Here is a 25460-nt window from a genome sequence, read left to right as displayed (position 1 = left end):
AGATTTTATAAATGTTATTGTGTTTTATTAATGCTATTATAACGCTTTATTCATCTCCGCGGGGCTTGCATTCCCAGCGGGCCCGAATACAACTGCTTTATTAAACATCTACTGCCGAACGAGAACCGGAGCTGTGGTGTGACAGCCGTCCGTCCCCCCCTCTTTCCCCCTCTCTCTCTCTCTCTCTCTCTAATCCCTCCCTGTCCCTAGGGCGGAAAGGGGCGGGGCTCCCGCGAAGCAGCGGCTCTCTAGCTCCCCTCACCTCTATGGCCGGCCACTTCCGGCCGCTGGTCCGGGGGAGCCCTCCGTCGCCGGGCAACGCGGGCGCTTCCGCCTGGGCGCGCGGCGCATGCCGGGCGAGCGGCATGGACTCCCGCGCGCTCTTCCGGCGGCTCGGCGCCGGCGCCAAGTTCGACGTGGGCCGCTTCAGGGGGGACGCGGAGCGGTTCGGGGTGAGCGGAGGGGCGCCGGGGCTGGAGATGCCGCGGCGAGGCCCCCTCGCCCTGGCCGGGAGGCTCCCGCCCGGGCTCAGCGCCGGCCTCCCCCCGTGGGGAGCCCTCTGCGCGTGCCCAGAGGCAGCCCTGCCGTTCGTTTCCCACGATTGCGGCCCTGCCCCATCTCCCGCAAGGAGCTCGAGGGCTTCTCTCCCTTCCCCGCTCTACCCCGGCCTCGCCGTTGTGTTTGGGCCTCGCTCTGCGGGGGAGCGCACTCTGCACGCGCCCAGGGGCGGCCCTGTTTCGTGCGTTCAGGGTTGTGTTTCTGTCCCATCTCCTTTAAGGGGCTCGAGGGGGTGCCCATGGTTCTCTGCCCTCCCCAGCCTCAGTTGCAGTATCTGCGCCTCAGCCCATGAGAAACGCACTCCGCACGTGCCCAGAGGCAATCCTATCTCGTTTGTTTTATAAAATGGTGTTTCTGCCCCATCTCCTGTAAGGAGCTTGAGGGGTTCTCTCCCTTCCCCGCTCTACCCGGCCTCACCATTGTGTTTGGACCTCGATCTGTGGGGGAACGCACTCTGCACGCGCCCAGAGGCAGCCCTGTTTCATGTGTTCAGGGTTGTGTTTCTGTCCCATCTCCTTTAAGGGGCTCGAGGGGGTGCCCATGGTTCTCTGCCCTCCCCAGCCTCAGTTGCAGTATCTGCGCCTCAGCCCATAAGAAACGCACTCCGCACGTGCCCAGAGGCAATCCTATCTCGTTTGTTTTATAAAATGGTGTTTCTGCCCCATCTCCTGTAAGGAGCTCGAGGGGTTCTCCCTCTTCCCCGCTCTACCCGGCCTCACCGTTGTGTTTGGACCTCGATCTGTGGGGGAACGCACTCTGCATGTGCCCAGAGGCAATCCTATTTCATGTATTTAGGATTGTGTTTCTATCCTATCTCCTTTAAGGGGTTCGAGGGGGTGTACATGGTTCTCTTGTCTCCCCACCCGTGCCTCAGTTGCAGCATTTGTGTCTCAGTCTTTGAGAAATGCATTCTGTACATGTCCAGAGGGAATCCTAGTTCCGTTATTTTAAAGATTATGTTTCTATCCTGTTTCTTCTAAGGAGCTTGGGTGGTGTACACGGTTCTCTCTCTTCCCTGCTCCACCTGGCCTCAGCTGCCATGTTTGGGCCTTGATCTATGGGGAAGGCACCACTGCTCATGCACAGAGGCAATCCTATTTTATTTTTTTAAAATTGTGTTGTGGGAAGGCTGCTATAATATATATGTTGTTGTCATGCACCTTATTGTCATTGGGTTTCATTCTGTTTTTATGCCTCATTATAAACTGCTCTGGGAACTTTGTGAAAGGGTGAGTGGGCCTTCAGAAGCAGGAAATAAATAATAAATTAGCTTTCATGGGCTGGAGTCCACTTCATCAGATGCATGAAGTGTTATTTTTAGTTGGCGGGATACATGCACACGCGCGTGCGTGCACACACGGGTTGCCGAGGAAAGGAAATATGAAAGGTGGGGTTTAACAGGAATGAAATATAAGACGTACAGCCTGTGCCAGTTCAATTAGAGCTTACATTTATGCAAAATAAGCACAGTGACTACCCACAATAGCAGTAACTGGTGGTAACATAATAATTTTAGCATTGCTAAATAAGTTCCCACAGGTAACAGGACAAGATGTTCTACATCTCTCGCTCACTCTCTCTCTGAGACACACAGAGCTTTTGTTATCCTCACAATAACCCTGTGAGGGAGATAAGGTGGAGAGATTGACTCGTGGTGGCAAATTGTGGGTTATTTAACCCACGATTCATGGGTATGTGCGCTGCCAGCGAGGCACTTCTATTTTCTGTAAACAACCTCTGATTAGCCTGATCAGAGCTTATGAGCGTGACATGTGAATCTGGACTGATGAGTTGTTCAGGGGCGAAACAAGCCAGCGGTTGACCCATGGTCTGTTGTTGGGTTAACCACTGAGTTGTTTAGTCCCTAAACAACCCATCGGTTTGGGGTGCCACATCATGCTCATAGCTTCTGATTGGGCTGATGGGAGATTATTTACAGAAGACAGACGCTCACACGCATCCTGGCAAATCATGGGTTAATTAATTAACCCACAGTTTGCACCTGTGATGTGCAAACTGGCCCGTTGTGACTGACCCAGGGTTGTCCAGCTGGCTTTGTGGCGCTGCAGGGTTCTCTGTAACCCGTTCTCCCTGGGGAAATATCAGCTCACTTGGAAGTGCAAAGGAATTGAGCATAAAACTGCAAACATCATACTGCCCTTGTACGATTCTATGGTGCAATCACACTTAGAATACTGTGTACAGTTCTGGTCATGGCACCTAAGAAAAGATTGTAGAGCTGGCAAAAGTGCAGAGGGGGGCAACTAAATTGACCAAGGAGCTGGAGCAACTCCCCTATGAGGGAAGGTTACAACAGCTGGGATTGTTTACCTTAGAAAAAAAGGTGAGCAAGGGGAGACGTGATAGAGGTGCACAATTATGCCTGGTGTGGAGAACGTGGATAGGGAGACAATTTTCTCTCTCTCCCATTATATTAAAACCCAGTGGGGTTGTCCCATGAAGGTGATGGGTGGGAGATTCAGAACAGATCAAAGGCAGGACTTCTTCACACAGCACATAGTTAAATTATGGAATGTACTACCACAAGATATAGTGATGGCCACCAATTTGGATGGCTTTAAAAGGGAGGAGAAGGCTCTCAATGGCTACTACCCCGATGGTTAGATGCCACCTCCAGTATCAGAGGCAGTATGCCTAAGTACTCCAGTTGCCAGGGAACTTGGGTGGGAGGGTGCTGTTGCACTCATGCCCTGCTGGTGGGTTTCCCATGGGCAGCTGGTTGGTCACTGTGTGAACAGAATGCTAGACTAGATTGACCCTTAGTCTGACCCAGCAAGGCTCTTCTGTTCTTAAGTAAAGTGCGGGATCAAATTTTACACTGAAGAGAGATTGTGTAGATCTGTTTAATTTCAGGTGATCAGAACTAAGGACAAAGATGCTGGTGAATCAGAGATTCTGGGAGAGCTTGACTTCTTTGCTAACAAAAAGCCACCAAATCCTCCTGGCAATGGCAGCGGCAGAGGAAATGAGTCCCCCAGATCCAGCACTGAAGCACAAAAGAGCAGTCTGCAGATGAAGCAAATGGACCCACTACAGCGCAGAAAACAGGCTGCGAAGAAGAGAAAAGGAGATCGGCAAAGCGCTGAAGGGAGGGGAAAAAAGAAAAATGCCCAAGGTGAAAAGGGATGGGTGGGGAATTCAGTTCTCTTTAAAAAGATGAAGTTCTTTTCGATTCTCCTTAAGACATCAAGCAAGTGAGAGTAGGAGCCATCAACAGATCTCCCCCCCCTGCCCCCAATTTCTTCACTGTTGTGGGAATAGAGCAACCTGGGGCTCTCCAGAGATTTTGAACTACAATTCCCACCATTCTTGGCCATTGGCTGTGCAGGCTGGGCTGATGGACATTGAAATCCAAAAAATCTTGAGGGCACCATGTTGGAATAGAGCAAAATTTAGTTTGCCATCTGATTACTGTAATGCCTTATGCTTGGGGCTGCCCTTGAAGCTGATTTGGAAGCGTCAATTAGCGCAGCAGGAGGTAGCTGGAACCATATTACACCAGTTCCGACAGAACTGCTCTGGCTGCTTATTTCCTTCAGAGCACAATTCAGGGTGCTGGTGCTTGCTTTTAAAGCCCTAGATGGCTTGGGAACCAAATACCTAAAGGAACACTTCGTCCCATACCCACCTCCCTGTGCAGTAATGTCTTCAGATGAGGGTCTTCTCTGAGTGCCATCAGGAAGAGAAGTATATACAAAGGGGAGTGCCTTTTCTGTGGTGGTGCCCTGGCCGTGAAATACCCTTCCTAAGGAAGTTTGACTGGCACTGACATTACAGCCTTTTCTGCACCCAGTCAAATGCTTTTGCTTGTGGTATTTTATTGTTTGTTGATGGTTATTTATTATCATTGTTATTATTTGTAATTGTGAACATTTTACGTGTTGTACACTGCCCTGGAATCTAGTTTGAATGAAAGACAATTTAGACATTTTTAAAATTAATATATAAACCTAGCCAGAGGGACTAAGTCCCCCTGTAGTTAGAGTGACTACGATGATTTAGGATGCAATTTTGCACATGTTCAGACAAGGGGGCGGGGGGAGTCCTACAACTCCCAGCATGCCTCAGCCAGCATAGTTGGGAACTGTAGGCCTTTTTTTCTGTCTAAACACGACAAGATTTCACCCTTAAATGGTGACGATTTAGAAGTTAGTTTTCACTTCTCAGTCCTGGTTTAGATGGTGGTTGTTCTTGACACTTTCAGAAATGGATCCTGTAATTTCTGCTACTGATAATGATGGGATATTGTGGATGTCTACTCTGGAAGCGAAGCTCAATGTTCCGAAAAACAAGAGGGAGAAGGAGCCCACAGTAGAGAAATTGAAACAAGCTAGACAACAAGAGGTAAGATGACTCTCGTTGGACAAAGAAAATTCCTTTAACTGGTCTATTACCATGATTTTTGAATGTATATTCCATGGAAAAATGGCAGGCACTTGGACCTCTGTTTAAACCAAAGGTAGGCAGCATGTAGCCCTCCGGATGTTTTGGCTTACAACTCCCATGATCCCTCACCGTTGGCTATGCTGGTTAGGGCTGACGGGAGGTGTAGGCCAAAACATCTGGAGGGCTATAAGTTGTCTGGTTTAAATGTTGAAGGGCTATGTTTGAGGTCCAAATGCGTTAAGAGTCTGCAGCATCTGGCAAGATCAAGGGATTCTAGCTAACATTTCATCTTGGAATAAGTGTTAGCTTATAACACTGCTGATAATATTACTGGGGTTGCTCTAGGGGAAGTTGGGAGTGGATTTCACAGTTTTATATAAAGGAAGAGAGCGGCCTGTGTCATAACCCAATAATTCTTTTGTTGTCATTTACATACAGTATCTATCCCAAAATAAGAATCAGTGGGTTGGATTCAGACTTAGTTGTGCTTACAGTAGACCCTTTGAAATCAATGGGGCAGGTGTGTCCCATTGATTTCAGTGGTTCTTAAGTTCTGTTTCCTATAGGTCTTTGCTAATTACAGGGCATGTTTCTTAGAGCTGGGTCTGCATTTCAAAAAGCTCTTGTGCTTTAGTAAGATGTTTTACTAAAGCCAAAGGAAAATGGAGGTGTGATTTTCATTATGTAGACTTGTGTGTGTGTTTTGGGGTTTTCCAGATCAATCATTTCAGAAATAAGCATAAGATCTACATTCAGGGAACGGATCTTCCAGAACCTATTGCTACATTTGAGCAGCTCACAGAAGAATACAAAATCCACCCAAAGATCATGCAGAATGTTGAAGCCGCTGGATTCCAGATTCCCACACCGATTCAGATGCAAGCGATTCCTGTCATGCTTCACGTATGTCCTAGTTATCATTCAGTTTGAGATAAAATATTGATGTAGTTTATAAGAGACATGCCTTAAGTTAGGCACATTGAATTTCCCTATTCGCTTCAGCGGCCTGGTCCACAGATTATGCAAACCCGTGGTTTATTTAACCCATGATTTGATTACTTTCCCAGGGTTTGTCTGGCAGATGATCAAACAAACCATCGTTTGTTTTCTCAATCCCTGGGTTATTTGTTTCCCTTCTCCTTTGCTTGCTCCCTCCGTGTATCCCAACTGCTTTGGGGGCGCTGTAGTACTAGCATGTAGAGAGTCTGTTTTTTTGTTTGTCGCCTCTCTAATCCACCAATTCTGTAGCCTGGTGAAACAACCCATGGTTTTGGGTTCACACATAACAACAACCCATGGCTTAAACAACCCAGAGTTCACAACCCAACGGCAAACGATGGGTTCTATTTCTGAATTGTTTGTGGTTAACCATGGTTTGTTAGCATGGCTGCATTTACACATCACGACAACCCAGAATCTAACAACCCAAACTGTGGGTTAGAGCTATGTGTGAACCAGAGTCAGGGATGGCTCTGCGCATGCAGCCTTGTTGCACGTGCAAAGCTGTCCCAGCATTGAAATGAACAGGGAAGTCCACCGCACCCCCATGTATAGGAGCTCTGTGCACACAGCGGAGCATCTGGACTAAGCTCCACATCTGCAGCAGGGTCTTCCCAATCTTTATGGAGGAAAATTCTTTGCACATGCGCATAGATTTGCAATGGCAGGTACCTTACATTCTGCCCACAGGAGAGCCCCTGTGTATGTACAGCTCTCATGTCTGTTGTGGTGTTTGGCTGCCCATGTCCAGAGTGTCCTGTTTGAAAAAGACCCTTTGTCATTTGGTAGCCAAAGGAGTCGGGCCTGAACCAGCAAGTCTTGGGCTCAAATTCCTGCTTAGTCACAAACTCACTAGTTACCATTGGGCAAATCATTGCCCGGTTTGTCTCAGGGGGTCTTCACAGGACTGTTGTGAGGTTGGACGAAATCAGTAGTGAAAGTGCTTTGTGCACTACGGAGTACAATAAAAATGATTGATAATAGGGCGAACTAAAACATGTCTACCCGCTATGGCCACTTAACGGCCACATTTAATGCTGCTTATTTCAATTTGGTGCATTATTCGTTTGCTCATTGTGGTTTTTAGTGTTATACAAACTGTCTAGCCTTGTCATGTCTCTTTCTGTTTCCCTCCTCTCCCCATCCCCCCAGAGTCGTGAACTTCTGGCTTGTGCCCCCACTGGCTCAGGAAAGACGTTGGCGTTCAGCATTCCTATTTTGACGCACCTGAAACAACCGATGAACAAAGGTTTCAGAGCTCTTATAATATCGCCCACGCGGGAGCTCGCCAGCCAGGTATGATGACTTTAGAATCGCCCTCAGTTCAGTTTGAAGGCACAAGTGTGTATGCTGGTGGGCTGTTAAAGCCAGGCTGGACAAATCCTGAATGGGAGACCCATGCAAACGACTCTTACGTCCTGCTCTTCCTTAGTAAGTTAAATGTGATGATGAGTAATGTGTAAGAGTAATGATCTGCTTTAAACAGTTGGATCACTGTCTCTAGTCTGGGAGTGTTGAACCTCCAGCCCACAAGGCCCCGCCCTGAAGCCCTGCTCCCTCAGGGGGGAGAGCGGGGGGTGGGAGCAACTGAGCGGACTTTGCTGCTCTGCTGCATTCTGTGCGTAGGGAAACCCCGGGCAGAGTGATGCAGGGTCCCCATCTGAAGCACCAGCTGGAGGGGTTCCAGCCAGCGTTTTGTCTCGGGACCTGATGTCATGAGTGCCTGCCCCCTGACAGTCCCTGCCCCCTGCTGTCCTCTGACCCTCTGGGGGTGGCAATACGGCCCCCGGACAAGAAGTCGTTTGGCACTGTGATGGATTTTTGCGAGAGAGTGGTGCGGAGTTAAGGGTGAACTTTTCACAGAGCCATATCGAGTGTTTAGTAGCATATGTATATTTTCTTAGTAGAGTGGTTGGCAATTATTACGTTAAGAGTTGGTTTGCACAAATATAGTGAAGGTCAGCGTTCCTTGCTACTAACCCCACGCAGAAAACGCTCAGTGGCCGTCCTATATATTTCATACTTTCCTTCTGATAAGACTGTTCTTCTTTGGGGTGAGAAACTCTCTTCTGCCAAGAAGTTAAGCCCCTCCCCCCCACACCGCTTTCTCCTTGGCAAGGAGAGGGATGTGTATGTGTCTTCTGACAGTTTCTGGAACTTAGGAGATGCACCTCTAAAATCCAGACTCACCGACTGGCTCTCTGTTCTCACTTTGGGAGGTGGAAGGGTGCCTGCCTGCCTGCCCACCCAGAGACCCGAGGCCCTTCGAACGGCATCCTGTTGCATTCAGGGAACCGATGCAACAACAGTTGAGGGCATTGTGATCTACTAATTGAGGGGCATGTGTAAGGTTTCTTTTGCATTTATTGTTTATATTCTGCATCCATATAATAACGGTGTATTCAATAAACAGTATGCCACTCTTTACACATGTGGTCTTGTTTCATCTTGGGAACTGAAGAATCTGTTTTGACTGGGCCCTGACTGGATCCCGGGTCCAGCCCTTGACACTAACCACTTCTTTGGGGGGAATTGCCTTTAGCAGCTCTAAAGCACCTTTAATTTGTAGATAGGACACTGCCTTACACTAGGTCAGGCTGTGTGTTCATTTAGCCTAGTATTACTTGCTCTGACTGGAAACAGCTCTTCTGGTCTCTGGCAGAAGTTTTTCCACCATCTGCTACTTGATCTCCCCCCCCCCCCCCATTTGAGAAGCTGGATCGAACCTGCAACCTTCTGCATGCAAAGCAGGTGTTCTACCACGGAACCTGGTCTCTCTGCTGCTGCTCTGTCTCTGAAAACGACTGTCAACGTCTAGATGCTATGGAAGAGGCCATAGCCCAGTGGTAGAGCACCTGCTTTACACGCAGAAGGTCGCAGGTTCAATCCCCGAAGTCTCTAGGCCGGGTAGGAAAATTCCTGCCTGAAACCCTGGAGAGCTGTTCCCAGTTGTCTACAATACTGGGTTAGGTGGACCAAGGTTCTGACTCCGTATAAGGCAGTTTCCTGCATTCCTATATGCTTGTGTTCATTTAAAATAATAATACATGATTCCTCTGCATTTCAGACACACAGAGAGCTGGTTAAGCTTTCAGAGGGTACCGGCTTCAGAATACATATGATCCACAAAGCTGCTGAGGCCGCAAAGAAGTTTGGGCCAAAGTCCTCTCAGAAATTTGGTAAGTTGGGTATAAACAAGGATTTATGGATTCAAATCCAGCTCCCTATCCACTTGTCCCTTCTTGCTATTTTAAAGCCTTTGGGGCTGTTTTTATGTGTGTGTTTTTCTACAGATATTCTGGTGACTACTCCAAACAGACTCATCTATCTACTGAAACAAGACCCTCCAGCGGTAGATTTGACCAGGTAAATAACAGAGGTCCCAGTGAAGTACATTCCTTCAGTAGACCTGCCTATTTGACAAATTTAAAGCGCAATCCTATCCAGGTGCCCGTCAGCCTTCAAACTCGGGGGTTGACGGGCATCCTGTGCTGGGTGGGAGGAACGTGGAGGTGATCATCGCCTCTGCTATCCTCTTGCCCTGCATTTTCACTAGATGGGTTATTTGCCTGTCTAGCTGGGGCTCTGCGGAGCAGGAGGGAAGGAGGCTGGGGCGGCCGCCCCGGTCTCCTCCTTTCGCCACCCACAGAACCGCCCCTTTCCCTCCTCTCCAAACTCACATTTGCGAGCTTGGGGAGGCAGCTGGCGCGGTTCTCCCCAGGCCAGCTGTGGGGGGCAGTGCAGACCCCTGGGTCCAAGGTCTGAGCGCTGTCTCCAACCTTGGATCCAGGAATCCTTAGTATCGTACGTCCAGGGGCCATAGGATTTCTCTCTTACTGGAGTGTGTGCACCCACTACGTTGGCTGCATCAGTGCAGACTTAATTTTGCCTGAGAGGAGGCCCAGATTCAAAATTCCCACCAAGCCGTGAAGCTCACTGGGCAACTTTGGGCCAGTTGCCGTCTCTCGGCCTAACCTACCTCACAGGGTTGCAGTGATAGAACGCCCAGAGAGGACTGTGGGCACCTGCCTGAACTCCTTAGAGGAAAGGTGGCACACAAATGCAATTAGTAAATAAATATTACAATACCTATATCCCTACTACTCTGTTTAAACACACACACACACACCACAGCTGCCCTTAGCAAAGGCCATCTAGAAAATGGAAGCGCGCTGTGTCTGATCTTACTGTATGAGTAGGATCTGTATCTGTTTCTCACTTCTAAACTACTGAGGCCGCGTTCTGCTCTGCCCCAGGGTTGAGTGGCTGGTGGTTGACGAGTCAGACAAGTTATTTGAAGATGGGAAGACGGGGTTCCGAGACCAGCTGGCGACCGTCTTCCTGGCATGCTCCTCCCACCTTGTCAAGAGAGCCTTGTTCAGTGCAACATTCGCACACGACGTAGAGCAGTGGTGTAAACTCAATCTCGACAATATCGTATCTGTCTCTATTGGGGCACGGTGAGTGTTGGGCTCGAGTGCTGCCTCTTTCTCCTTGAACGTTGTCATGTTCCTGTTTTTAGCGGGAGGAGTGGTTCAAGCTTCGGTCGTGGCTCGGTGTGATCATTTTATTACATGGATTCATGTGCCGCTTTCCGGTAGGCTGTCAAAGCGGTTAACAAAAATGAAGAAGTATAAAATATGGCAATGAAAGAACAATAGAATAATCACTGGTTGACTATAACCATGCTGGCTGGCTCATCCCTTGAGGAAAGCCTGCATAAAGAGGTGGGTCTTGAGCAGACGTCAAAAGATTAAGGACAGAAGACACCTGCCTAATGGGCAGTACGTTCCAGAGGATGGGTGCTAAATCATAAGCTAAACCTTATTTGGGATCAAATTTGTATGCTGGTACCTTTTTAACATCGCAAATTCAAGCCTAAGAATCAATTAAGGTCTTACATCTATGTTGTATCGAGGCCTGTAGTCCTGATTTGCTTGCTGTTTGTGGACTATTGGTGCTTCTTGCCTTATGGCTGTCATCGGGGAGATCCCTTGCCCTCTTCTTTCCTGCTCTGGAGCCTGATTCTTCCCACTTGGTTCCATTCATAGTCTTTCCATTCTTTGCACTTTCAGTTGCAGTTACTTGCACTGCTGAAGAGGCAAGCAGCCTTTTGATTTAAAATGAAGAGACCGCTTGCCTCGTCAGCTTGCATGTGTAATGGAAACTTCGGAGAACTCTGGCATTTTCTCTGTTTTTGTCATGGCTTTAGGGACGGCCTGAGTGCACCAAGGAGGAGTCATTGTGAACTGCTGAACTAAGAGTGTTTAAAGCTGTCTGTCTGTCTGTCTCTCAGCCCATATTGCACCCTTCCAGGATGTAAGAGTCAGCCACAGGCTGGGTTCAGGCAACACAATAACCCACACTCAGTGGGTTGTCATTGAACCGTAGGTTGTTGTTGAAACATGGGTTATCGTGTTGTCTGAACCCAGCTGTGATAACAAACCATGGTTTGTTGACCACGAACAACCCACAGTTCACAACCCAACAACAAACCACGGGTTCTCTTCATGGGTTGTTTGTGGTTAACAAACGATGCTTTGTTATTGAGGCTGGATTCAGACGACACAATAACCCACGTTTCAGCAACAACCCACACTCAACCGTTGAGTGTAGATTATTGTGTTGTCTGAACCCAGTCACTGTGTGTTCTTTACTCTTGGGTGGGCGGGGAAGAAGTTCAAAAAGCCCCTTCTTGCTTGAGACTGTGGAGATGCTCTAAGTAACCACCTGGGCTGAGCTTTCCCTTCTCGTTTAAGTGCTCACAGGTTAGGGAAGAACCCTTCCCAACAAACCCCATGAATGTTAGTTGTTACTGCATGCAGTGGATGTAAAACACACTGTTTTTTCAAGCTTTGTCATCTACAAAAGGTAATTGCTAACAACCATTCTGCAGTCTTTCCTCATCAGGGCTGTTTCCAAACAGAGGGCTCCTGGCGCTACTAATCAGAAGGCATTGTGGAGTTATTTTGACTTTCCTTTAACAGATTGTTGGGTGGTAAGGAAAAAGATGGAAGAAATGGTGGGAAAATGTGGGAGGGTTATGAGCAGAAGATGACATTCTCTGAACCTCCTTTCCATAAAATTCCATGAATGAGGCAGTACAAGAAAAGCCTCCTCTGGAAGCACGCCTGGACAATTGGGCAGCAATTAAGCCTGTCCCATCTTTAAGACTGACACAGCTCCTGCTTTTTAATTTCAGAAATACTGCAGCTGAAACCGTGGACCAAGAGCTGTTGTTTGTTGGATCAGAGACGGGAAAACTGCTAGCCATGAGAGACCTTGTAAAAAAGGTAGCTTTGTTTCCCATGGGGCTGTGCTGCTCCTTTCGAATCTTGTGTGCTTTGTAAAACTGAGGCTGGACATACTTACGCTGCAAAATGAGATGGTAGAATGGATGGTGCTGCTTCAGAGCATAGTTACATTTTTAAAAAATGTTAAAACGGGTGCAGAACCTCAGACTCAGGGGCCAAATCCGTCCTTCTAGGGATCCGGGGTTCTCCAGATGGCCACGTCCCTTTCCCCCTGACCACCGTTGGTTGGTGGTTTCCTTGCTTCTGTGCAGTTTTTCCCCACGCTAAAAGGTTGAAATGCTTCTCCTGAGGCTTAGTTGCTGATGGTGAGAGCTTTTAAACTAAAATATGCTGGTATTTTTGGCTCCACCCTTTTGCCTTCGGCCCCTCCCACCACTGGAATGCGTCCCCTGAGATCTTCTCCAAAATGGAATCTGAAGAGGTTCAACGCAGCTGTGTTAAAACAAGGCAGGGAGTGGAGTCTGAGGTTTACTGTGTATCACTCTCATATGAACAAGTCATGGTTGGTTGGTTGGCATCTGAATATGGCCACTGAGTCAGCAAACAAAAGGAAATTTGGATTTTAAAAGAACTTGGTGACGATTACAGATACTCCTTCCTGTGATCACTTTAGACAGTGAGAGCTAGGTTCAGATCTCTGGAGCTCACTGGCTGATGGTGGGCCTGTTGCCATTCCTACTTAATCCACCTCAAGATGAAATGGCGAAGGAGCGAATCCAAGTATTCGCTGATTTCTTTGGAGGAAAAGCAGGGTAAAAAAATGGGAAGTATAAACACCTCTTATACACAAGTCCTTGGAAATAAATCACACATACCAGCGGGACTTACTTCTGAGTAAACATGGAAAGGATTGGGCCATGCGGTTTGTAGAGCCCCCACCTCCAAGCCTGAGGACTAGAATGACTGGCAGTATTATTATCCTCCATGAACGTGCCCAGGCCTTCCCTGCATGTTTTCAGCTACCTTCCCCTGGGTTGGCCCAGGGCATTTTGCTGCCTGAGGCGAAGACCAAGATGGTGCTCCCTCCCCTCCCGTGTACAAAAGTCTCTCTTCAAGGCGCAGCGTCTTTCTTCAAGGCGCAGCGTCTTTCTTCGACACCGACTATGGAACACCACACCCAAAGGCAGCAGGCTAGCTTAGAGGGTGTAGGGAACGCCACATGGCACACACCTCTCCTCTAACTCCTTGCTGCTGCCTGATGCAATTGCCTCACTTTGACTAGTGGTAGGGCCGGCCCTGACATTCTCCAGCCTTTCTTTTCTCCTCCCTCTCTTCCATTCCAGGGCTTCATGCCTCCTGTCCTGGTTTTTGTACAGTCCATCGAACGGGCAAAAGAGCTGTTCCACGAGCTCATTTACGAAGGCATCAACGTGGACGTCATTCACGCAGACAGGACCCAGCATCAGGTACGGCAGAACGTGTTTTTTAAGAGCTTGTGTTCCTGTTCCTGACTCTCCTGCCGCTTGCCAGACTTTGCAGCCTGGCTCCTGTGAGCAGGATGTGCTCTGAGTCACTGGGTGGGAGGGAGCTGCTTGTGTGGGCTGATCTGCAGAGTGAAGCGCCCTCTTCTGCAACATGACACCTGCTCATGCTGGCAGGTAGACCTGGGAGCTGGTGTAGCATGAGCGTGAGCCAGGGCCGGCCCTTCCATGAGGCAAAGTGAGGTGATCACCTCAAGGCAGCAACTTTTGAGTGTTATCAAAGGTCAGCAAATTCTTAGTTATTTACTTTGTTGTTATTGTATTTCTACTGCCAGGGGTGGGGAAAGGAGCTTATGGGATTGTGTGCCTCATTTACCAAAATAATTTGACTGGCTTTGGATACTGAGGGGTGGGGGCATTTGCTGCTCTGCTTCAGACAGCAAAACGTCTGAAAAATTTCCTGACTGTCAGAGCAATATGACAATGGAACCAATTCCCTAGGGAGGTGGTGGGCTTTCCCACGCTGGAGGCATTCAAGACGAGGCTGGACAGCCGTCTGTTGGGGATGCTCTGACTTGGATCCTGCACTGAGCAGGAGGTTGGACTCAATGGTCTTGTAGGCCCCTTCCAACCCTACTATTCTGTGATTCTATGTCTTGGGCCAGCCCTGGCGTGAGCTGTGAACCAGGAAGTCCCAGCTGGAAACCCCCCCTCTGCCATGAATTCACTGGATTGCCTTAGGCTAGTAACTCTACAAGCCTCAGTCCATACAATTCTAATATGGGGACAGACCTTACACAGTTGTTGTAAGGCTGACAGAGAATGTGCCTAAAGAGCTATAGAAATGCTAAATATTCATTGTAATGAGTGAACTCACATATATGTTAAATGTGCATGGACGCTAGGGAAAATAACCTAGGAATTAGCTCTGACAAAGCCAGCTGAGTGTGTTTTCAGCCAGCCACTGAAGCCGGTTTTTTTTTTTTTTAGCTGCACTGTTGGTGTGCGGGGAGGAGAATCGGCTTTTAAAAGATTATTTTCCGGCTTTAGAGGAGTTAGAACTGTCACAGGCAGCTTTCCGTACTCATTATGTACTTCGAGGGCCAGCTTTCCTGCTGCTCATGACTTGTGCCACAGATCTAAACAGACTGTTTTGTCCAAGTAGCATTTAAACACAGATAGGGCTTGACCGACAGCCCAGCCCTGTCTAGCAGGATGTAATTTCCTGCTAGGACTTGGTGGCCTTCCATTGCCCATGCGTGCGGATGGTTCTGAGCCAATTGAGCCAATGGTCTGATGGAGCAGGACGGCAAAGTGGTCTAAGATGCCAGACTCAAGGTGCCGCCTTGCTCCCGTTGTGGTGTTCTGGTCTCCGAAGGGAGGCGTGAGTTCAAATCCTACTCCCGGTAGCCTGCTTGAAGAGAGGGGAGCACATGCTTTGGCTTGCCAGCGGTCTGCAGTTCCATCCTTGGCATCTCTGGGTAGGGCTAGGAAAGGCTCCTGCCTGGAACCCTGGAGGGGTACAGACCGGGAAGGGTTGAACTTCTTTGAGCCTCAGGGCTGGATTCCATTTTGGAGAAGCTCTTGGGGGCCACATTCCAGTGGTGGGCGGGGCCAGAACACCAGCATATTTCAACTCATGGCTCACACCACCAGTTGTCCTCGGAGGGGCCTTTCAACTTTTTGGAATGGGGGAAGAAACTGCGCAAATGCCGGGAAACTGCCACGCAATCGGTGGTCAGGGGAAAGGCAGTTAGGCCCGGGGAGGGGACATGGCCATTTGGGGAACACCAGAGGGCCGAATTTGGCCCCCTGAGGTTTGGGCCCCCTGATGTCGACAGTGCGGAGTTAGTTGGACTCTGCATAAGGCAGCTTCCTATCATCCTAGACTTGTTGAAGGGCAAGCAGAAGAACTGCCTTGCCAGATGCAACCAAGAGGTGTCTCTCGCCCTGTTTTCCAACAGTGGTCAGCTAGAGTCCTTGGAAGCCAGGCAGGCAGGCAATAGCTGTCCCCTGTTTATGGGTTTTTTTCTGTTGTTCCTAGCAAGAGGGGCCATAGCTCAGTGTGATAGAGCACGTGCTTTGCATGCAGAAGGTCTCAGGTTCTATCCCCAGCTTCCCCAGGTAGAGCGAGGAAAGAATCCTGCCTGAAACCCTGGGGAGCTGCTGCTGCCAGTCAGTGTCAACAATACTGGGCTAGATGGCCTGATGGTCTAATTCAGGAACATAGGAAGCTGCCTTATACTATCTGTATCTGGCATTCAGAGAGACACTGCCTTGGAACCTGAAAGTCCTCTTTAGATGCCTTGGCTATTAGCTGAACATAGAGCTATCCTCCATAAATTTGCCTAATGCTCCCCCCGCCCAAGCTAATGACATCTTATGGCAATGAAATCCACAAGTTTAATTATATGTTCTATAGAACATTTCTGAGAAGTGTTGGTGTGAAGTATTTCCTTTTGTTGGCCCTCCATTTATATTGCTAACTAATGTTAAAAGAAAGACATACTTAGAGGTGGGTGCCAGGGAAGGAGCTTGCTGCCAGGTATCAACCCAACTTCAGCAATTCCAAGTCCTCATCACTGTACCGGGTTGGAGCCAGAGAGAAGCTGCAGCATCACTGTGGCTTTCACGAGGGTAAAAATATATATATTTTTGTCTCCCTAGAGAGATAGTGTAGTCCACAGTTTCAGAGCAGGGAAGATTTGGGTCCTTATCTGCACTGCTTTGCTGGCAAGAGGGATCGACTTCAAAGGAGTGAATATGGTTATCAATTTTGACTTCCCGAGTAGCGCTGTGGAATATATCCACCGGATAGGTGAGTTTGGGCTGTGTTTTTCAACATGGGGCTGTTGGTTATTTCAGCCTTTTAGCGGAGTGGTCCAAACTGTACCTTTCACAGATGAGGTGCCCGCAGTCGTTTCTCAATGCCTCCCAATTAAAACAATTTCTGGTCATAACAGCCTCTGAAAACCCTCTGCTGTTGACTGACAGTGGGTTTTCAGGGCCGCATGCATGCCATACTTCCACAAGAGCACAGACCGTGTGGTGTTGGGTGCAGACTTCAGCTTTCATTCAAAAGGGAGGAAAGCAAGTTTTCTAGTCTTCTTGGCTGGGAAGGTATACTTGAAAGTCAGTGGCGATGCCTACTGAAAGCAAGATGGCGGGGAGATTTCCAGTGGTTTCAAGCAACTTATCTGCTTTTGTTTACCCACTTCTTGGCATTCAGAGTGGTGCGCTACTAAGCTCACTCCTGTCTTTGTGGCCACAAGCAGCCTCTGGAAGTGTGGTGATGAGTTGGACGGCATCTCCTAGCCACCATGAGGAAGGTGGCTGGGGGATGCTGTAGAGCTTGCTCCCAACTCAGTTGGCAATGACCTCCCATTTATATTGGCATTTTTAGTTATAGAAGTCTTACAGTGTTCAGGAGTATCTTTAGTACCTGCTGGTCTGTCTGCGTGAGCCCCCTTTTATAACAGTGGTTGCTATATACTGAGGTATGCTAAAGCAAGACTGTCGGCTTATTTGTCCTTTGACAGGTCGCACTGGGAGAGCAGGACACACTGGAAAAGCCATTACTTTCTTCACTGAAGATGACAAGCCCTTGCTGCGAAGGTACCTCTCTTGTGCGGCACACTGCTGCTTGTTAACTCTGGTAATAATTTTGGCTCTTGGTTGACAGCTTATTTTCCAAATAACGGCTGAAGGAAGGCTGATGCTAGCTCTGCTTACCGATTCTGTCCCGCATTGGCAAATGGCTCTTTAACCCCCTCCTCCCTGGTGCAAACAGTGGCGGTGGCTTTGGCAGAGCTCTTCCCCATGTCTTGGCTTCCACATTGGAGTGGGGATAATTTAGTAGCAAAACTCTTAGGTGCGTAAGAAGGGTGGGGACTTCTCTTCTTATTCACACAAGGGCGGGGATAGATGGAGTGAAATAAGCCTTTTGCTTGTCCCCTGGTTTGGGAGACAGTGGTTGAGGTGTATAATTGTGATTGGGAGAGGGATTCGTGGGATTGGGGGGCCATGTTGGGGGGTGTTGAAAAGGCTTTGGGGGCAAGTTTTGGCCCCCAGTTGCTTATCCCTAATTTAGGCTTTGGAAAGATCAAGAATTAGCACGCGCGCATGCATGTGTGTGTGTGTGTGTGTGAGAGAGAGAGGGGGATGGGAGGGAGGAGAGGGGCTGTGTGTAAGAGGGAGGGGGGAGGGTGTGTGTGTGTGAGAGAGAGGGGTGAGTGTGTGTGTGTGTGTGTGTGTGAGAGAGAGAGGGGTGTGTGTGTGTGAGAGAGAGAGGGGTGTGTGTGTGTGTGTGTGAGAGAGAGAGAGAGAGGGGTGTGTGTGTGTGTGAGAGAGAGAGGGGTGTGTGTGTGTGAGAGAGAGAGAGAGGGGTGTGTGTGTGTGAGAGAGAGAGGGGTATGTGTGTGTGAGAGAGAGAGGTGTGTGTGTGTGAGAGAGAGAGGGGTGTGTGTGTGTGTGTGTGTGTGGGATAGAGAGGGGTGTGTGTGTGTGTGAGAGAGAGAGAGAGGTGTGTGTGTGAGAGAGAGGGGTGTGTGTGTGTGCGTGTGCGAGAGAGAGGGGTGTGTGTGTGTGTGTGCGAGAGAGAGGGGTGTGTGTGTGTGTGTGTGTGTGTGAGAGAGAGGTGTGTGTGTGTGTGTGTGTGTGAGAGAGAGAGAGGGGTGTGTGTGTGTGAGAGAGAGGGGTGGGTGTGTGTGAGAGAGAGGGGTGGGTGTGTGTGAGAGAGGGGTGGGTGTGAGAGAGAGAGGGGGTGGGGTGTGTGTGAGAGAGAGAGGGGGTGGGGTGTGTGTGAGAGAGAGAGGGGGTGGGGTGTGTGTGTGAGAGAGAGGGGGGTGGGGTGTGTGTGTGAGAGAGAGAGAGGGGGTGGGGGTGTGTGAGAGAGAGAGAGGGGTGGGGGGTGTGAGAGAGAGAGAGAGGGGTGGGGGGTATGAGAGAGAGGGGGGGTGGGGGTGTGTGAGAGAGAGAGGGGGTGGGGGGTGTGAGAGAGAGGGGGGGTGGGGTGTGTGTGTGAGAGAGAGGGGGTAGGGGTGTGTGTGTGAGAGAGAGGGGGTAGGGGTGTGTGTGTGTGAGAGAGAGGGTGTGTGTGTGTGTGTGAGAGAGAGAGAGGGTGTGTGAGAGAGAGGGGTGTGTGTGAGAGAGAGGGGGGGTGAGAGAGAGAGGGGGGTGAGAGAGAGAGGGGTGTGTGTGTGTGTGTGTGAGAGAGAGAGAGAGAGAGAGAGAGAGAATATCTAAAGCAGGGGTACTGAACCTCAGGCATGGGAGTCAAATATGCCTCCCTGGGGTCTAAATCTGGCCCTGCAGGGAGCCCCAGATGGCCACACCCCCTTCCGCTGGCTCAACTCCCTTTCCCCTGACCATGGATCATTTGGGGGCTTCCTGGCTTTTGTACATTGAAAGGTTGAAATGCCTCTCCTAAAATAAGAGCATTAAGATAAAACAGGCTGGTATTTTTGGCCCCGCCCCATTTGCCTTTGGCCCCGCCTACCACTGGAATCTTTTAGAGCTGCTCTGAGACTGAATTTGGCCCCTGTGCTGAAAGAGGTTCTACACCCTTGCTCTAAAGGTAGCTGAGAATTGTTGGATCTGACTCTCCCCGCACCCCCAATCCCTTGTTTTCTTTCCTTGTAGCATAGCCAGTGTTATCCAGCGAGCTGGCTGTCCCGTTCCAGACTACATCCAACATTTTCGCAAGCTGCAAAGGTAAGTTAGTATTGGATCTAGACAGGTCGGAAAACTAGGCTGGAAGGGTACCATGAAAAACTCTGTGTCCCTGATGGCTTGCAAACCATGCCTGCTTTGTTCTGGTCAGCTGCTGGTGCTCTGGTCCCCATGATTTCCAAAGGGCACTTGAGGGACACCGTGCTGGAGCGGGTGCGTTTGGCTCTTTAGTGCAAATGGGTGAGAGGACCTGGCTTGTGCCAAGATTAATGGAGTTGTGGCCTGGTTACTGTTTACATCTGATGTATTTTCAGTGCTAGCACAATCCCTCTTTGGAGCTGCTGCAGGGGACTGGAGGGTGTGGTCTGAGGAGATTTGGAAAAGAGTTCTCAGGAGATCCTGAAGGGAGCTGTTTGAAGGGGTTCGATGAGGATAGAAGGAGACTGAGGAATCTGTGGAGAGATGGGCAGTAAAAACAGCCATCCAGAGAAGACGCTGGAGGAGACAGGAGGAGGAGGAGCAAGTGACGGTCTCCTACCCAGGGACTGTGTAGCCAGAGTCAGGCCTAAGAAACTAATCACTTGCCTGTGGCCCACTTAGTTACTGGACTCCATCACCCTCCTATTTTGTGGCTTAGGCACAATCCTATGCATGTTTAGACAGGAAAAAGTCCTACAACTCCCAGTATTCCCCAGCCAGCATGGCTGGGAGTTGTAGGACTTTTTCCTGTCTAAACATGTGTAGGATTGCACCCTTAGAGACTTAGCTTACACTGTATACCCATCTGAGTTGCTTTTCTTGCTGTCTCTCCTCTTTCCCTATTAAATAAATACGAGTTGCTTTTTCTCTCATCTGTTAAGTTGCCCACTGGATTTTCCCCAGCCTCCATTCAGGACATGGGGTGGGAGGGTGGGCGGGAGGCACCGCACACTACTTTGAGTCCCTGCTTTGGCATTCTCTCTCCCTCCCCCCGCACCCCCAATCCATCCCACTGCAGTTTTCTCCCACGTTCCCATAGTCTCCTCCACAGTATACAATTTAAGCAAAGCCTCTAAGAGGGGATGGAGTCCAATCTTAATCAGAGGAAAGGCAAAGTAGTTGAGGGGTGACGCATAAGCTGGTCCGTTCCCCCCGCTTGTTCCAGGGAGTGCAAAGCAAGAGGCTGCGTGCCCATCCCATGTGCAACTGACCCCTGCAGTTGTTATTTGGCTAGCATCCTTCTTCTGTTTAATGCAAACCTTCCCTTGCTCTTGTCCTTGGAGCTTCCCACTTAAGATGATTGGAAACAAGCAACAGGTTTGCACACTCCACCCCCCCACCCTTGTGTGCGGCCTTACTTTGTCAGTTTCATGGTTCGTGCTCTCCCTCCAAACCAGAATGGAAGAGATCCAGTTCAAACTGTAGTTTCCCTACCCTGGTTTGGAGAGCAAGCCCAAACCGTGGTTTGCCTGTTCAGGTGTCACAGCAAAATGTGATTAGCAACAAACAGGAAAGTAGCGGAGGAAGAGGAGAACGTGAACCTTGTCTTTGCCGGGTCTTAGGCTTGCATTGTAAACCCTGCAAGGTGAACCATTTTAATTACATTTTTGCTTTCTTCGTGAATGCTCAAACTGTTTTAAAATGAGTTTATGTCATGTTTCTCTCCCCCCTCCCCCAATATGTCATTTTAAGCAAGCAAAAGAAGAAGCTGATCAAGAAGCCCTTGGAAAGGGAACACATTCTTACCGACCCTAAGTTCTTGCGGCGGAAAGCCAAGAGAAAAAAGTAAGTGAAGTGTTCTTAGCTAACGTCATTTTGGGAAAGATACCCAATTTGGCAGGACAGAGGAAGAGAAAAAAACTGATTATTTGGTTTCTCACCTTTTGTGCAATTTCCCCACCATTCTAAAAGGTTGAAGTGCCTCTCCTAATACTTAGTTACGGGCAGTATGAGCTTAAGGCTAAAATATGCTGGTACACAGTATTATCGGAAGATGGCTTATACTGGGTCAGACCCTGGGCCCATCTAGCCCAATATTGTCGACGCTGACTGGCAGCAATGGCTCTCCAGGGTTTCCGACAGGAATCTTTTCCCAGCCCTACATGGGACTTTCTGCATTCAGTGCTCCCCTCAAGCTCTGTGCCAGCACAAGCAAGAACACAGGGTCAACATATTTTGTACTTGCCATTCTCAAACACACCATAAGTTGAGCCTTTGGGCTGGCTGAACACGGACGGCTTCCGAAGGTGTCAAAATGCTGGGCGAGCCTTACTCTTAGTGAGGATCTGAACCTATTCTGGAGGCTTCAAACAGTTGTTGTTGCTACCACAAGATGTAGTGATGGCCAGCAATTTGGATGGCTTTCAGAGGGGGTTAGATAAATTCATGGAGGAGAAGGCTATCAGTGGCTCCTAGTCCTGACGGCTAGATGCTGCCTCCAGTATCAGAGGCAGTATGCTTATGTACGCCAGCTGCTGGGGAACATGGGCAGGAGGGTGCAGTTGCACTCATGTCCTGCTTGTGGGTTTCCTGTGGGCAGCTGGTTGGCCACTGTTTGAACAAAATGCTGGACAAGATGGACCCTTGGACTGATCCAGCAGGGCTGCTCTTATGTGTGCCTGGAGAGAAGATTGCACTTTTGCTTCTGAAAGGTGCTCAGGCTAGAATTCTGGTGAGCCTCCAAGGAAAGATTTGGACCCCTCACCACAAAATTAGTGGCTTTGGATCTTGAGGGGAAGGTAGCTCCCAAGAATAGCTGTATATGTGACCTTGAACTTCCCACTTGATACAAGGGACCGTAGCTCAGTGGCAGAGCCCCTGCTTTGCGTGCAGAAGGTCCCAGCTTTGATCCCTGGTATCTCCAGGTAGAGCTGGAAAAACGCCTGCCTGAAACCTCGGAGAGCTGCTGCTGCTGCCAGTCAGTGTTGACAGTACTGGGCTCGATGAACAAATGGCCTGACTCAGTATAAGGCAGCTCCCTATGTTCCTAAATTTGATACTGTTGAGGTCAAATCAGTCTTGGGTGTTGCAACAGGGCACTGGGCAGAAGAGTTTCTAGAGAGAGAATGTAGGAAGCTGCCTTATAACAAGGCGGACCATTGGTTCCATCTATCTTGGTATTCTCTGCACCAGGGGTAGGCACCCTTTTTGGGGTGTGGGCAATATCTGGCCATTTGAGAAACTGTCCTGGGTACCACCACAAAATAGCTGCAGTGGGAGGTGTGGCAAAGGACAAGTAACCTTCCCAAAACACGGAGCACAAGGCAGAGCCACTCCTGGCAGACAGTGTCAACAATACTGGGCCCCAAGACACTAAACGACTCCTTTGAGCCCAATTTTCAGCATTAGCAGAAACCTAAGAAAATGTGTTAATTTTTTTTAGAAGTGGGAGGCATAGAGCATCTTAGTGGGCACCCAGAAAGATGTCTGAGGGCAGCTTTTCAGGGTCTCAAGATAGGGGTCTTTCCCAGCCGTAACTGGAGATACTGGGCATCTAATTTTAAACCTTTGCATGCAAAACAGGTGATAGTTTGCATGCTACCACTTGCTCCCTCTACATAGGAGACAAGTTTTCTAGGTGTGGAGGTATGAAGTTACATTTCACCCCGTGCTTTACATGCAGAAGGTTCCAGGTCCAATCAGGCCGGCATCTCCATTTAAAAAGATCAGGTAGCAGGTCATGACGTCTGCCTGAGTCTCTAGAGCAGCCATCCCTGACCTGGTGCTCTCCAGATGTGTTGGGCCACAACTCCCAGCATGCCCCAAGCAGTATGGCTGGGAGTTGTACTTGAACACATCTGGAAGGCACCAGGTTGGGGAAAGCTGCTCTAGAGAGCCACTGCCAGTCAGAATAAGCAATACAGGGATAGATGGACAAATATTGTGGCCTGGTATAAGGCAGCTTCCCATGTTCGGCCTTAGAACTGGAGATCAGGAGCTTGAGGCTTGCAGATGAAGCAGCCTAAATTAACACACACACCCAAACTAAAGAAGAACCACGCACCCTCCACCCCTGATTCTATGCCAACAAATACTACATTCTGTGAATCCTTAGCAACCGAATTTGGGGAATGTTTTGGCACCAGTCTAAAGAATGTATCTTCCACTTCTGCCCTGTGCAGTTTCGGACAACACAAGAACCCCATATGTCAGAAGCCCAGTTAAGTGCTTTAACATGGCATTTGGCACAGTGTGATAGAAACAGTATTTTCATATAAATCCTTAATTCTGTTTTATGTTCACACCTTGCCACTTGGCCTTTTAAAAATAACTTTTAGTGAGTTTTTCATGCCAGCTTTTGCTTTTTTAAAAATTTGCTGTGAGGCACAGTGGCCAAGTTCCATATATCTCATATTTAGACTAACGCTACGTAAACACCTCTGCTACATTAAGCTCTGCTAAAAGCAAAATATGCATGAATGAAACTGCTTTATACTGAATCTGGCCATTGGTCAGCATTGTCTACTCTGCCTGGAAGCAGCTCTCTATAGCCCATAAAAGCTTATGCCAATAAATTTGTTAGTCTTTAAGGGAACAATCTTGTGTCCCCTAGACAGCTTGGAAGGGGCCACTAGATCCTTTGGATTCCCTAATCCGAGGTCAGAGACAGTGCTCCGACCTCGGAGAGGGGAATCAGAGATCCGAGCCCCCTCCTGCTCATAGCTGGCATGGAAAGACCCATGCTGGCTGGCCACCAAGATTGGGAACTCGACCTTGAGGGAGGAGGAAAGGGAGCGTTTTGGTGGGTGGGGAGGAGACTGTAGAGGCCAGGATTCTCTAGCCTCCTTCCTTCCCGCTCTGAAATGCCTTCGGTAGATGAGCTGAAAAGTCCGTCAAGTGAAAAGACCACCGCTGCTCCTCGCGCTCTGCATAGGATGACCGTAAGCCTCTGAGTTTGGGGGCTTACGATCATCAAGGGCACACAACCCATACGATTGTGCCCTAAGGTGCAACAAGAAGGGTTTTTTGGTTTTGCTTCAATAGAGTAACACAGCTGTCTTCTGGAATTTGTTTGTTCATTATTATTCACTTTTATATACTTCCTTATTTGCCAGACAGCCATCAGAGTGGTGCACAATCATTTAAAACAATAAGAACTTAAGATCTTATGTAGAGTTGGCCATTCCCAGGACCTGAGATACCTTCTAGCTAGAGATGCCAAGAAGTGAACCTGGTACCTTTTTCATGCAAAGTATGCTGACCTATGGCTCCTCCTCTACAAAATCTGCGATGCTGACAGAATTCGTAGCGACTAGTTGGTTTCTAAAGGTTAAAACAATTGGATACATTAAACACTCTTCTAACCGAGTACTTGTCCCTCTTATTTTTAATAGGATAATTGCTCAGAAAAAGGTGAAGAAGAATTCCAAGGAAGCCAAAAACGATGATTCTCAGGCACAGAGACCACACCAGAAAAATGATTCAGCTGCCTTGCACGATCAGTCAAAATAAGCAAGGGCTCTGTGATATTTGTGGGAAGGGTGAATCCAGGAGGTCACATGAGCTGTTGATGGACCCGTTTTCTTTTGTTTTGAGTGTCTGTTGCCTCTTTCTGTTATGGCTTTAGCAGTAACAGCAAACTGCCTAAGCCAGATCGTCTCTTACTAGGTGGTTCAGGGACCGAAGTGTCCCCACTTCTGACGCTTTTGCTGAGCTCCTACTTGTGGGTTTCCCACAGGTACCTGTTTGGCCACTGCATGAATATAATGCTGGAGTAGGTGGACCTTGGTCTGATCCAGCAGGGCTCTTCTTAGGTTCACATGGATGATAAAAGTTTCTCCACTCCAGCCTTCCTCAACCTGTCGCCTTCCAGATATATTGGACTACAGTTCCCATTATCCTCCAGCCAGCATGGCTGCAGTTCTACAACATGTGGGAGACTGAATTTAAACTCCACAGCTGAGTATGTGTGGAGGGAAATCCCAAAGAGCATGTTCTAAACCCATCCTGCAAGAATTCACATGGTTTACAAATATTCATCTTCTCCCTGCAACTGTTGGGATCATTTTGGCCATAAAACATGATGTCTGCAATCTTCCTAATAGCGCCCAAATGCTTTCATCGTGGCTTTCGTTTATTTTATTAAATTTTGGTTCATTTTTCTGGTAGTGGC

General features: G+C 48.8%; 1 protein-coding gene across 2 annotated transcripts; it reads left to right on the top strand.

Moving 5' to 3' along the window:
- The first annotated feature begins 334 nt into the window (after positions 1–334).
- On the top strand, positions 335–25460 carry DDX52 (DExD-box helicase 52). Of its 2 annotated transcripts, XM_084822433.1 has the most exons (16): positions 335–452; positions 1540–1646; positions 3433–3694; positions 4784–4923; positions 5683–5868; positions 7117–7260; positions 9032–9143; positions 9258–9330; positions 10221–10424; positions 12167–12257; positions 13562–13684; positions 16367–16517; positions 17239–17314; positions 19340–19411; positions 21041–21133; positions 24682–25460. In XM_084822433.1, exons 1-16 carry the CDS (start codon positions 350–352, stop codon positions 24797–24799), a joined length of 2055 nt encoding a protein of 684 aa, XP_084678559.1. In that variant the 5' UTR covers positions 335–349; the 3' UTR covers positions 24800–25460. The 2 variants fall into 2 exon arrangements, with proteins under 2 accessions (XP_084678559.1, XP_084678560.1); XM_084822434.1 differs by lacking the exon at positions 1540–1646.

This window comes from Heloderma suspectum, chromosome 16, assembly GCF_057233095.1.
Source record: "Heloderma suspectum isolate Gila_16-S chromosome 16, 16-S_ref, whole genome shotgun sequence".
Taxonomy (NCBI): domain Eukaryota; kingdom Metazoa; phylum Chordata; class Lepidosauria; order Squamata; family Helodermatidae; genus Heloderma; species Heloderma suspectum.
This window is presented reverse-complemented; position numbering and strand designations above follow the sequence as displayed.